Source organism: Bombina bombina, chromosome 2 (assembly GCF_027579735.1).
Source record: "Bombina bombina isolate aBomBom1 chromosome 2, aBomBom1.pri, whole genome shotgun sequence".
Classification (NCBI taxonomy): Eukaryota; Metazoa; Chordata; class Amphibia; order Anura; family Bombinatoridae; genus Bombina; species Bombina bombina.
This window is the reverse complement of record NC_069500.1, coordinates 347,090,161-347,104,932: the sequence shown is the minus strand read 5'-3', so window position 1 is coordinate 347,104,932 and position 14,772 is coordinate 347,090,161. Positions and strand designations below refer to the sequence as shown.

General features: G+C 37.6%; 1 protein-coding gene across 2 annotated transcripts in view; it reads right to left on the bottom strand.

Moving 5' to 3' along the window:
* Positions 1–14,772, bottom strand: part of ACAD10 (acyl-CoA dehydrogenase family member 10) — a 392,348-nt gene that overhangs the window by 95,831 nt on the left and 281,745 nt on the right. For both annotated transcript variants that reach the window (XM_053701717.1, XM_053701716.1), the window contains exons 16-18: positions 10,986–11,076; positions 9,632–9,790; positions 8,584–8,756 (exon numbers count right to left, since the gene is read on the bottom strand). In XM_053701717.1, coding sequence (XP_053557692.1) covers positions 8,584–8,756; positions 9,632–9,790; positions 10,986–11,076 — 423 coding nt within the window. The remainder of the gene's footprint in view (positions 1–8,583; positions 8,757–9,631; positions 9,791–10,985; positions 11,077–14,772) is intronic.

The window sequence follows — 14,772 nt, the reverse complement described above, 5'->3', positions numbered from 1 at the left end:
TGGCTGATGGAATCAGCCAATCAGAATCAAGTTCAATCCGATTGGCCGATCCCATCAGCCAATCAGATTGAGCTCGCATTCTATTGGCTGTTCCGATCAGCCAATAGAATGCGAGCTCAATCTGATTGGCTGATTGGATCAGCCAATCGGATTGAACTTGATTCTGATTGGCTGATTCCATCAGCCAATCAGAAAATTCCTACCTTAATTCCGATTGGCTGATAGAATCCTATCAGCCAATCGGAATTCGAGGGACGCCATCTTGGATGACGTCCCTTAAAGGAACCGTCATTCGTCGTCTAGTCGTCGGAAGAAGAGGATGGATCCGCGCTGGAGGTCTTCAAGATGGAGCCGGTCGTCATCGGATGGAAGAACATAGAAGATGCCGCTTGGAGAAGATGTTTGCCGGTCCGGATGTCCTCTTCTTGCCGGATAGGAGGAAGACTTTGGAGCACCGGATTATGGATCGCCAACCCCCGCTTGGGTTGGATGAAGATCTTGGAGCCAGGACGGATCGGTGATACCTGGTGAGGTGAAGACAAGGTAGGAAGATCTTCAGGGGCTTAGTGTTAGGTTTATTTAAGGGGGGTTTGGGTTAGATTAGGGGTATGTGGGTGGTGGGTTGTAATGTTGGGGGGGGGTATTGTATGTTTTTTTTTACAGGCAAAAGAGCTGAAATTCTTGGGGCATGCCCCGCAAAGGGCCCTGTTCAGGGCTGGTAAGGTAAAAGAGCTTGTAATTTTTGTATTTTAGAATAGGGTAGGGAATTTTTTATTTTGGGGGTCTTTGTTATTTTATTAGGGGGCTTAGAGTAGGTGTAATTAGTTTAAAATTGTTGTAATATTTTTCTTATGTTTGTAAATATTTTTTTATTTTCTGTAACTTAGTTCTTTTTTATTTTTTGTACTTTAGATAGTTTATTTAATTGTATTTATTTGTAGCAATTGTGTTTATTTAATTTATTGATAGTGTAGTGTTAGGTTAATTGTAGGTAATTGTAGGTAGTTTATTTAATTATTTTATTGATAGGGTAGTGTTAGGTTTAATTATATCTTAGGTTAGGATTTATTTTACAGGTAATTTGTAATTATTTTAACTAGGTAACTATTAAATAGTTCTTAACTATTTAATAGCTATTGTACCTGGTTAAAATAATTACAAAGTTGCCTGTAAAATAAATATTAATCCTAAAATAGCTATAATATAAATGTAATTTATATTGTAGCTATATTATGATTTATTTTACAGGTAAGTATTTAGCTTTAAATAGGAATAAGTTATTTAATAAGAGTTAATTTATTTCGTTAGATGTAAATTATATTTAACTTAGGGGGGTGTTAGTGTTAGGGTTAGACTTAGCTTTAGGGGTTAATACATTTATTAGAATAGCGGTGAGCTCCGGTCGGCAGATTAGGGGTTAATAATTGAAGTTAGGTGTCGGCGATGTTAGGGAGGGCAGATTAGGGGTTAATACTATTTATGATAGGGTTAGTGAGGCGGATTAGGGGTTAATACATTTATTATAGTAGCGCTCAGGTCCGCTCGGCAGATTAGGGGTTAATAAGTGTAGGTAGGTGTCGGCGACGTTGTGGGGGGCAGATTAGGGGTTAATAAATATAACATAGGGGTCGGCGATGTTAGGGCAGCAGATTAGGGGTACATAGGGATAACGTAGGTGGCGGCGGTTTACGGAGCGGCAGATTAGGGGTTAAAAGTGTAATGCAGGGGTCAGCGATAGCGGGGGCGGCAGATTAGGGGTTAATAAATGTAAGGTTAGGGGTGTTTAGACTCGGGGTACATGTTAGAGTGTTAGGTGCAGACTTAGGAAGTGTTTACGCATAGCAAACAATGGGGCTGCGTTAGGAGCTGAATGCTGCTTTTTTGCAGGTGTTAGGTTTTTTTCCAGCTCAAACAGCCCCATTGTTTCCTATGGGAGAATCGTGCACGAGCACGTTTTTTATGCCGGCCGCGTCCGTAAGCAGCTCTGGTATCGAGAGTTGCATTTGCGGTAAAAATGCTCTACGCTCCTTTTTTGGAGCCTAACGCAGCATTTGTTTGAACTCTCGATACCAGAGTTAAATTTATGGTGCGGCCAGAAAAAAACCCGCGGAGCGTTAACAGCCCTTTTACCGCCGAACTCTAAATCTAGGCCTAAGCTTGTCAAGGGAAATGCAGATGGCTTCAGATGCCAGCTGAAGTGCAAAAAGTAAAGAGTTTTGTCTCCGAGCTTTAAAGACTTTCAGCCATCTTAAAGAACCGCCCACTGAAAGTCAAAACTAGATATTTTAAAACTAGGAGCAACTTCAGATAAGAGGTCCTTGCATAGATGAAGAAATCATGAAGGAGAGCTGGGCATTTTAATCAGATCTACACAACAGGTCTTGCTGGGCCAGGCAGGGGCAAACAGAATAACAGAGGAAGTCTCTTGCTTGATTCAAATTACAATCCTGGGAATGAGAACAAATGGAGGGAATACATAGGCTCGATAAAAGATTTATGGACACATTAGAGCTCCTGCCAAGTTATGCTCTTGAATCCCTGGATCTGACACAGAATCTGTGTGTAGAGGCCATAAGGTCTATTACTGGAAAATCCCACTTAGAGACTAGCTGATCGAACAACTCCTGAGTGAAAGACTATTCTCCTGGATGTAGCGACTGATGACTAAGATAGTCCACTTCACAATTCTTTACTCCCAGAAAGAGAATTGCTGACAGGGTACAGTGATGCTGTTCTGCCCATGACAAGATCTGAGAAACTATCATTGTTAGAGGACTTCAAGTTCCTCCCTGATAAATTATGTATTACACAGCCATAACATTATCTGACTGAAACCGAATATAGCTGAAAGATTGAAACCTATTTTACCCAAGGTAGTTCATCCTTATCAAGTGGGATTTGTCTTTGGCCAGTCCTCAGAATTTAACTAGAAAGATTCTGCATACCATCTGTTATTATGACAGGAATCACTCCGCCCTGCCGGAGGCCTTCCTACTATCTCTGGATGCAGAGAAGGTTTTCGACAGGGTAGAGTGGAAGTTTATTCTTGAGACTTTGAGTAGGTTTGGACTGGAGGGGAACTTCTTGAAAACAGTGGAATCTATTCAAAAGCAAAGGCAACCTTGTTGATTAATAATGATTTATCTAATTATTTTTCACTTACAAGGGGAACCTGTCAAGGATGCCCCTTATCACCTTTATTGTTCGATTTAATTGTAGAACCTCTGGCAGTGAGACTGAAAGAACTACTTCCAGGTATACACATGGGACTAAGGTCAAACAGAAATCTTACATTTGCAGATGATTTATTATTTTTTGTTACAGTGCCGACACTTTATACACCGCAATTTATTAATCTTTTGGAGGAGTATAGTGAGATCTTGGCCTACAAGACAAACTTTTCTAAATCTAAAGTCTTGTGGCTTAAGAAGTCAGAGAATAACTTTATTCTTCCCTTTACTGAAACTAGATCACTCTCATATTTAGGTTTGTCCATTGCTGTAGAACCCAGGAAGTGGTATGGGGAGAATATCTTGCCGATATTAAATTAAATCAGAAAAAATGTAAGATGTTGGGTAGGACTTCCGGTTTCTCAGGGAAAATCAGTCTATTTAATCTGTTTATACTTCCTAAGATCTTATATGTTCTAAGAATGTTCCCTCTGTTAATGAAAAATCAAGATCTTCTATTGTTCTCTTGAGATTTAAGATATTTTTTTATGGTCTGGAAAGAAAGCAATGATCAAACTTTCTAACTTATATTTACCATACTTTAAAGGAGGCTTGGCATTACCAAATCTGAAAAGTTACAATTACGCTGCAATATTGAGACTCCCAATTGACTGGTTACATCAAATCAATAGGTACTCACACAGACCTTTACAAGAATTATTTTGTTTTCCTCATTCATTGAATTATCTCATACATGCTTTAGACAAAGATCTTTGAAAAGATATTTATGCTCATCCTCTTTATAGAGATATCCTTAAGGTCTGGAGAACAGTTATGAGAAGACTCAATACTAATGTTAATATTTCAAAGTGGCTTTCGGTAAAGGGCAATCTGGGTTTCCCACTTGGTCCTTCCACAAATGTTTTTTTCATCATAGATCACTAACCATACATTACTGATAAAAGATTTATTTTATCCATCAACTAAAAAACTATTTACATTTAAAAAGTTCCAAATAAAATTTCCGTTAGTTGAAAACAAACATAAATATTACTATCTTCAATTGAAAGACTATGCTTTTCATTTAGGTAGGAGTTACTCTTCACTATGGCAAATTCACCCTATATTAGACACTCTCTACCTTAAGAAATGGTCACTCATCAATATATAAAATAATTCAAGCAGAAGAAGCAGCTAAATTAAATAGCCAGTTATGTGACACATGGGGAAAACTGCTAAAAGTCCCTGATTTACCATCTAAAATTCTCCAGAGTCTAACTACAACGCATCGTATGCTTGTCTCCTCTTATATGAGAGAATCTCAATTTAGATTAATACATCAAGACTATTTAATTCCATAAAAGTAGCTAAATGGAAGAAAGGTTCAAAATATCTGTGTGAAGTGTTCACTTAGCAATCCAGATCTGGGACACCTGATTGTTGAGTGTCCTAGATTGGAACAACTTTGGCGTAAAACCGCATATTTTCTATCTAAAGTAACAAAATAAAACATTGAGCTGTTTAAGGAAGCAATACTTCTTTTGGGCACGGATAAGATATGGGAAACTGAGAAAGAGTTTATAGTAACAACAATATTAAATATTCGAAAATCAATCTTTGGTAATTGGATTAACCATAAAATTCCTTCTATCAGGCAAATCAAAAACATTCTAGTTAACCAATTAATAATAGATACCTATGACTTTAAAATAAATAGAAAAAGAGATTCAAGGTGTTTACTAAAATTTAGGGTAAATGTATCTTGTATATGGGCATTGAATTGAAAAACCGGATATCACACATTATTAATGTACAGATATAAAACAAATATCTTCCTATAAAGGTCTGACTGTGGAAAGAGGGAGTAGGGGATGAGTGATAGGGGGGTGGGTTTTTTTTTTTTTTTTCCCTCCCCATAAAGAAAAGATTAGACTAAATGTATGTATACTTAGATAAATATTCACTGGATCCCCTTTATATCTGCAAAGCTCTTTAGTTGATTCATTATATCGATTAAGTCGATAGTGCATTGCAAAATTTTAACGTAAAGTAACAAGAAGATATTGTAATCTGCAATTTTTTTGTGTGTAAAATTTTGTTTGTGATATTGTATAATAAAAAAAAAGGGTGAACTTCTGGGCGGCGGCCATGTCAGCATGCAAAACTGTGAGCTACTCAGACTTTCCTGCTAAATCTACAATATTTCCTACAGTATAGCTACCATCTGAGCTTCATTTTAATATCTTCATGATCTACAAAGTTTTGACTATCATAAGAAGTTTACCTTTTCAGGATCGCCTTGAGTTATCATAGTCCGGAGCTATCTAGAGGCTGAGGCCTCATCAAAACCCCCCCAGTGGCCTACCTCATAGTTTCCACTGCCGCAATGTACTTTGAATGTGCTGTCTTATGTTTATCTATTTCACTTGCCTGTCTAATGTTTAAATGCGGATTTGTGCCATGGAGTCTGTCGAGTAGATCCTGAAAGAGCTATGCTGCCTACTGGATGAATATTGTGTGGCATTCGAGGAATCACTATCTATGGTGTTTAATGTTAGCGGAGGCTCTACACTTCAGCAACCCATCCAACCCAAGCTTTTTTCGGATGAGAGTGGGAGTGGTGGCGCTTTGGGGCCTCAGCGTTCACTAGCCGTCCCTTGCCAATTTCAGCCAGATCGGGAACCTGCTATGGTGGATCTTCCAGATGGGGAAGATGGGGTTACAGCTAAGCAACTTAAAATTATGTGACGAGCCGTGACAATCTGCTAAATGGTTACAGAGATATAACCGTTACTAAACTGCCAACCTCAGGGAAGTTATGTGCTATGCACCTACAGGGTCCTCGTTTTGGAGACTTTATTCAAACTAATGGAGACTCACAACCGCAAGTATTGCACTTCTCCTTAATCTCTACGCTATTTACCACCCACTCTCTTCAGGACTACTGCGATTGAAATGGGACCCTTGTGGGCCGCCTTGGGAGAACAAAATAAGGAGCCTTTGGTCCTTCTGAAGGCAGGAGTAAGATAGTTATGTATTACCTCGCACCAAAGGATTATGCCCCATATTCATCTGAGGACTACTGACTTGGGCAATTGTTTAATTATCTTTTTCTCACGGACTGTTTATTTAAAATGTTCATTTGAGGTGGTAAGCCCCCTGGTTTATATGTTCTAAGGACAGCATAAAAAGTAATATTTAGCTACGTTTGCTCAGCTTTGCATTATCATATATATTGTAAAGATTAAATTAGACTATCCTGCAGGCTTTTATGGCAATAACTGCACAATAGAGTCTTTCTTTCGAGGTCACTACTATCATAATTATATAGGAGTTAACTTTGCTCATTTAGCGACTGTGCTAAGCTCCTATTTACAGCTTTAGATTAATACATTTAGCCTAAGCCCAATTTATCTCATCTAATATATAACATTTATTAGATCTGATAACCACAACTGTATTTTCTTACTTATAGCAGACACGCAAAGTTGTTATCCTTATTTTTGTGTTTATGTAAAATGTTCAATTGAGGTGGTAGGCCCCCTGGTTTAGATGTTCTAAGCAATGTATAAAGTAACAGAGCCAGTATGTTATTTTACAGTTGGTAGAAAAACCACCAGAGACATATTTGTATCTTTATTTCTGTTTCTTGTATTGGATTATAGTCCAAACCATGTGTTTTATACCCAATTGTTCTATATATTTAAACAGTTGGTAATCCATAGTTCATTGCTATATGCTGCTTTCTCTAAATTACATTATAGCTCTCATGGCATATTGAGCAGGGGTTAACACTATAGTTTTCTTGTTATTATTAGATTTGCAGCCCAAACCTTCTCTGTGCTCACATATCCTAAATAATTTAAACATTTGAAAATCAGTGCCATAGCTATATGTTGTTTCTTTGTTAATACAATAGACATCTCATAGTTTATAGAGTAGGGGTTAATGTAGCACTTAAGCCTAAGGGGCCTATTTATCAAAGGTCTTGCGGACCTGATCTGACAAAACGGATCAGGTCCGCAATACTTCACTGAATGCAGAGAGCAATACGCTATCCACATTTTACATTGCACCAGCAGCTGACAAGAGCTGCTGGTGCAACGCCGCACCCTGCTGACTGGCCGCCAGCAGGGAGGTGTCAATTAACCCAATCGTACTCAATCGGGTTGATTTCCGGCGATTCCTGTCCACCTCACCAGAGCAGGCGGACAGGGTTATGGAGCAGCGGTCTTTAGACCGCTGCTTCATAACTGGTGTTTCTGGCGAGTCTGAAGACTCGCCAGAAACACAGGCCCTCAAGCTCCGTTCGGAGCTTGATAAATGGGCCCAAAGTGTTAAATTTCAAAATGTAATCTATAACCCAGTACTAGTTCATTTAGTTGGCGATCCTCCTCAGAATCTACACTGCACGTTATCTATCTTGACTCATAATGATAGATATCCATGGCACAATCTGTATCATACTGAAGAGGTATGGGATATCCCCCAACTCAACGCAATTAAAATCCTTACTTGGTATTATGTTTTTATCCCATATCTGCAGGGCAGGTATCAGAGTTCATTTTAAACTTTTGTAGTTTTCTATATCTTATAAGCTGATACAGTTATTCATAGATAGTGCTGCTTAATCTGTCAGTTTAAGGACATGGTTGCTTCTAGATCTCCTATATTACTGTTTTTGTGATATAAGCATACTGGATTGTTCATGGTTCTCACAAAAAAATATTATAAGACAGCAAACATAAAGCTCACTAACTTTCTGGTAATGCTAGATATTGATTTGTTGTTTTTTTTTGCCATGTCTCTTCCTAGCTTGCAAGCACATATATATATATTCCAGCATTTTGAAGCTAATAAAGCAAAAAAATAAAAAAAATAAAAGAGGGTTGTTTTGAGGTCTCCTTTATTTCAGGATAACCTTCATTATTAGTTTAATTTCTGTATATGTATGAGGTCCAAGAGCGGCCTCCTGAATTCCTAGGAAGGTTCACATTTAATTTGGTAAGCTATTTTACTATTGTATGATAACATGATTTCCTAATGTTTATTTCTTGGATTTTTCACAAACATTTGATATTGAAATGTATTTGAAACCTATTGTGATTTTTCATTTGTATGCCTCAATAAAAATATTTAAAAAAAAAAAGAAAAAAAAAAGAAATATTGTTTTGAAATTGCATGCCCTATCTGAATCATGAAAGAAAAAAATTTGGGTTTCATATCCCTTTCAAAAAAGGAAATGTGCTATGCGTGTTATAGAGGGGTTATATGGTAAAGGGCAGCAGAAGTCTTCATAAAAAGAAACGCACCCCTGATATTTAACTTGTCATCTCCTCCCCTTTTCTGGGTCTTATCCTGTGCAAAAAGCAGTATAAGATGTTTTTGTCTACATGGAATTGTTAATACTCACTCTCTGCTTCATGAGACTTAAGGACCTTTCAGCATTTCCAATAAGCCGCATGCAGTGGTGTATTCTACCTGGCCCAAGTCTGCCCTGGGCAATTTCAAATCCTCTACCGGCACCAAGCAATACGTTTTCTTTAGGCACACGAACATTGTCAAATATGATCTCTCCATGGCCAGCTAAAAAGCAGAAATATCAGAACTCAGCATGTACCCAAAACACTCAAGTCAAAATACACTTTTATGATTCAGATAGAGCCTGCAGTTTTAAGACACTTTCCAATTTACTTCCATTATCAAATTTTGCACAGTCTTTTTATTTTCACACTTTCTGGGGAACAAGATCCTACTGAGCATGTGCACAAGCTCACAGGGTATACGTATACTTGTCTGTGATTGGCTGATTTTGTCACATGATACAAGGGGCCTGAAAAAATAAAGGGGGATATTATGTACTTGTTAACTATGTAATTATACTGCATTGAGTGGTCCTTTAACTTTTACAAATTGCATAGATTTTATTTTTAACAAAAATGGCCCATCTTTGGTTCAGCACCTGGGTACAGCTTGCTGATTGGTGGCTAAATGTACCCACCAACCAGCAAGCGTTATCCAGGGTGCTGAACCAAATATGGGCGTTACATTCCAACTTTTTCAAATAAAGATACCAAGAAAACAAGAAAAAATTGATAATACGAGTAAATTAGAAAGTTGCTTAAAATTGCATGCTCTATCTGAATCATTAATTTTTTGGGGTTCAGTGTCCCTTTCAGTACTAGCTTAGTGTCTATACAGAGCTGTCACTTTATGTAACTTTTGTTGATATTTTGATATTATTGCATTTACATAAAAGTGTACAAATCCAAATAGTGGCTTTATACACAGCTGTGAATTGCAGCATTTTTCTTAAGGAGAGATAGGAAACTGGTTGGTAACACATTGATTATTATCACATTTACACTTTCTAGTACATATTTATTACGTTTTTAAGATAATATTATTTAGGTGTAAAACCAATTAAAGACAGATGCAGCTTTTGAAATGAGTTTCTTTACCAGGAGCGTCCTCCAATCCATAGACCGTGAGTGGTCTTAAAACAGTTATTCCTGGCAAGTCCATTGGAACCAGAATCATAGTCTGCTGTTTATGGCGAGGAGCATCAGGATTGGTTTTCCCCATAAAAATACAGATTTTACAATGAGGGTCCAGAGCACCTGAAAACAGATAAACATTAAACCAACATTTCCTGTGATTTTAGTGAACAATTTTGTTGTATTTCTTTATAAAAACAGCAATATTCAATAACACAAAATACATTATTGTTGGACTTTAACTTCTCAGTCAAATGAAAAAGCAAGATCATTTCTGGTTTCAACCCTCTCTTAAACTCTAAACTCCGCGCAAAAATTCGGAATCCTTTGTCATTAAGGGCGCAATTCTCAAACAGTCGTTGGTATGGAGAGAAATAATCATCTTATTTACACAGTTCCCAAAATAAAAATTGCTTTTAAAAATAATCCCTGAGGGGCCTTGTAATTGTGACAAGGTGCCCTATAGAATCTCGCCAGATCTTTAGAGAATCGGGCCCTAAATGACAAACTCCTGATTTCGTTATTTAACAGGCCATACAACTCAAAAGTAAAATGCACAGTAAAAGCTGTCCCTGAAACAGTGATAACTTTCACTAGAAGTATTTTTATTAATAAAAGTGTTTTGGAGAAATGCTCCTTTCGAAAACTAAAATGCATCCACTTTCATTTCAATTTTGAGTTTTATGCCCCTGTAAAATGTCCCTATGAATAATTTATATTAATAGAAATCTGAAAAGAAAGGTTTATCATTTGTTTTGTGTACACTAAGTAACAAAAACTGGAAATCTAGTGTAATAAATGTGACAATTGTTAAAAATGAGTAATTATGTAATATGCAAAATACCACTGAGGATATTAGTGCTATTTAGCTAGTGCATGCTAGCAGCCTCCTGTAATGTAAAATGGTCATTTTTGTCCCTTTAAACAGAATTATTCACTAGTTATCATTGCTGTCACAGAGCAGGTAAATCTTAGTATAAGTCTAACAAGGTCATTTCATAGTTTTAAAAACATTTAAAATGAGCTATTATAGTCAATCATTAAATAAGGTAACCAATGTTTTATTGTCTTACAGCTAAAATGACCACTGCATCCTGCTGTACAAACACAGCATACATGGTGCAATTGTGACAGTTTCTTTTTTTTACTGCTTTGCAGCAAGTGTGTTACAAAGGTTATTGAAAGTGCAATAAACACACCAGTTATGGAATTATACTACCATCCACCGTTTATATTTCACAATACTTTGTGACATAGACATTACATGGTATACGGTAGCTGTGCCAAGGACATGCAATGTTATCACAAAAATTCCTACCTGATGTCCACCATTTATGACCATTTAGAATATAGGAGTCACCATCTTCTTTAATTGAAGATTCAATGTTTGTGGCATCAGAAGAGGCAACCTAGGAGACAACGTACCAAGGATGATATAGCAGAATTTATCTGGACATTCTTTTTGTTAGAGTGAACTACACAAAACACCTAGATTCACTACAGCTGGTGATGGAGGTGTAAAACAAGATGGTAATGGGTAATTATTCACCTTTTGACCCCATTCAAATCCATTACATGTTGCAATGTAAATACTTCATAATTAACTTTTGTGACCTATGGCTATATGCAATATAATTAGAAACTCTGTATTTCTTGCATTCAAATTGGGTAAACATGCAAAAAACATATGAAACAGGCTTTTCATGCAGGATTTCACAGGAGTTTCTTCAGCTCTACACAGGAGCAAATAGCCAAACCAAAAATAAATAAATATGGCTATGGCAGCTAATTGACTTAAAATTGCCCAATGTGCCTATTATTTTCCATGAATTTTTATAAGTAACATTTTTTTAACATCCACACATTTAATTAGAGTCATAAATGAACATTTTACTGATCATATTTTAGCTGCGTACAAGTTTCATAACACCTTCAAGATTAGAAATTTCACAGGTTTGATAGTAAGGTGCAGAGCTCAAGTATCAAATGTCCATTAGGCAAGTACTGAATGCAGGATCAGACCGGTTGCACACACAACAAATTTATACAAATACTAAAAGATCACTGTTAAAATATTCACTGCACATCATACAAAATAAATGTGTGCAGCAATAAATGGTTCCTTACAAAAGAATAATAATGTATAATGGTACCTGTACCCCCAACAATGTAGGATAAACATAGCTATTATAGCAAAATGTTACCAAGCACTTTTGCATATGCCCCTAAAGTATAATTATAACTAGATGATGCCTGTTGTAAATCACAAGTGAAAGTGCAATTTATTAACAATAGTAAATAATTAAAGTGATGGTAAACTTTCAACAACTGCAACGCTGCGCTGAAATCCTTTTTCAAAATTAATCTAATCTTCATTCATCTACATGCATTTATAGGCAGTGTATCCGTTTTCATTTTTATAAGTACCTCTGCATTATATGTTGGCTTTTTCCTCCTCGCAATGAATTGCACTTTTTTTTCCTTGCTGATTTTGTGGCTGTCCAATCAAATGACTCATCAAGTGGCATGTATTGCTTGGATAAAAAAAAAAAACAGAATGGAATGCGCACGTGTAAATTACGTCATGCTGGCCTGTCAGTCACTAAGCGAACAAGCCTGCGGTACATATGCACAGATGAAAATAGATGGGAATTCCATTTCCACGTCATCACACACACTGATTGCCATAATAAACTAGCAGCAAAGCAAAGAATCCACTGCACTATATAATCCTTAGATACGTTATTGAAGCATACAAACAGACAGGTATACCTGTCTGTTTGTATGGACACCTAGGAAAGTAACCTTGTCTGAGGAATCAAATTGACTATCCAACCATGCTTTTGAAGAAACAACAAGAGTTGGTTGACATGATATTCTGCTAAAGGAAAAGATGGAGCTTGAACCAAGATATCGTCCAGGTAATAAAATAATGCAATAACCTGAGCTCTGATTACAGACAAAAAGGACACAAAGAACCTTGGAAATATTCTTGGAGCTATAGCCAGACCGAATGGGAGAGCAACAAACTGAAAGTGCTTGTCCAGAAAAGCAAACCTCAGAAACTGTGGATTGGATCATGAAGGCAAGCATCCTTTAAAAATATTGTGGACATAAACTGACCTTGATTAACAAAAGGCAGAATAGTCCTAAAAGTTTCTATTCTGAAAGGTGGAATCCTTACAAACTTGTTCAGTGTTTTAGATCCAGAACTGGTCTGCAAGTACCTTCCTTCTTTGGAACAATGAAGAATTTTAATAAAATCCCATCCCCTGTACCTGCAAAGGAACTGGAACAATCACTCACATATCTTCCAGATCTGAGACAGATTAAAAGAAAAGCCTGAGCTTTTATAGGATTCCTTGGACCATTGAACAGAAAAAAAACTTCCTCTTGGAGGCCTTGTTCTGAATCCAATTCAATGTCCCTGAGAAACAACATTCTGAAACCAGGGCCTAAAACCAAGCTTTGTAAAAGAGGATTAATCTGTCCCCTACCAGAACTTCTGGGTCAGGGGCCACACGTTCAAGCGGTTTTAAAAGAAGGGACGTATTTCTTAATTAGCAATTTCAACAAAGAAGATGACAAGGATACTGTATATAGCACTCTTCCCTCAATTACCCCCATTCTTATTAGATGGTTTTATGTACCAGTTATACTCTATCCACAAAGCCCATTAGTGTTTATTAAAATCTGTCACATTTGACATAGTGGATGACGATTACCTCTTTTCCTAGAGGGGTTATTTAAAGCCGGTATACTTTCTAAATATATTGTGAATTTGTACACTGTCCTTTACCTAAGTAATAGATTCTAATCCTGGTGAACCACCATTGTACTCATATATATGATATATTTAACTATTGATATATACAACAATCTGACAAGACAAGAATTATATAATCAATCCTCTATGCTGCTCGAGGCCTGATATCGCCACTCTCCTTCAACGGTCGGGCTGTGTGTATTGCAATTGTTTGGGGCGTAGCTGAATATTCTGACGTGGTGCACGCTGACGGTTGAGCACACCGTAATCCAGAATATAATCAAATATAGGGGAGGGGCGGAGCTAGCCAGCCTAGGAGATGGCCGCGGCTTAAGTGAGCTCCTGAGCCCTATCTGGCTGAGTGGCATTAAAAAGCCTAATCGAGGTAGGATAAAGTCACCCAGCAAAGTGGATTGGGCTAACTACTGCTCAGATAGCCTAATATGAAGCTGATGGACGGATCGTGATCGCAACTGGGGCGATAATACTACGCTACGCCTAGGCCCTGATCCACGCTAGATTTTGCGAACACCACACTCCGGACTCCAGAAGAACTACCCTGACCTGAAGCGGAGGTAAGCTAAAGGCGAAAGGGGCAGACAACAGGCCGTTTTTCCAATTGTACCTAGGAGTCCGGTAAGAATCGCAAAAGCTCCGGGGCGGAGCGCGCCATCTTTATAACTGCAGAGGCTTAATGGCTGCAAGCAAACACGCAGTCACCATCACCCTACCACACCACTCCACTATCATGAAAACATAACTAAGGGGACAAACATCCCATCATTGCAAGACTTGAGCAAAGATGCTATAAAGGCAAACATCGCAAGAAAAAGAGCAGGATAGGCATGAAAGGGGGAAGACATCGTGCAACATACTTTTTGCTAAGCCAGCATGGGAGACAGAAGGAATTAATCTAGAGGTAGGCCTTGGGTGATACACGTTATATCATATAAAAGTCTGGGTGCTCATGCAGTCACACCACATTCAACCAGTCCAGCAAACATAATTCAGCAGTTTTTTTGTTTCTTGACATATGCATTAGAAGAGTGCATAACTTTCATAACCTCCGTGCTCTGGTGAATTCAAAATAAGAGATATACAGACTTTCTAACCACGCAGCACTGGCTTCTAGCTTGTGGGAAATATCATCATGTCTCCTAAAAAAATTGGTAGAAAAGGGACAGTACCTAAGCAAAAAAGCCACCCCACACCCTCTGTAAACGATTTTTTCAAAACAGCAGAAACCAAGTCTGTCACACTCAATCCTTTAGAAGAACAAGACTCTGTAAATGCATACTCCTCTTCTGAGTCTGAATCTGAAACAATAGCAGATGCTGTC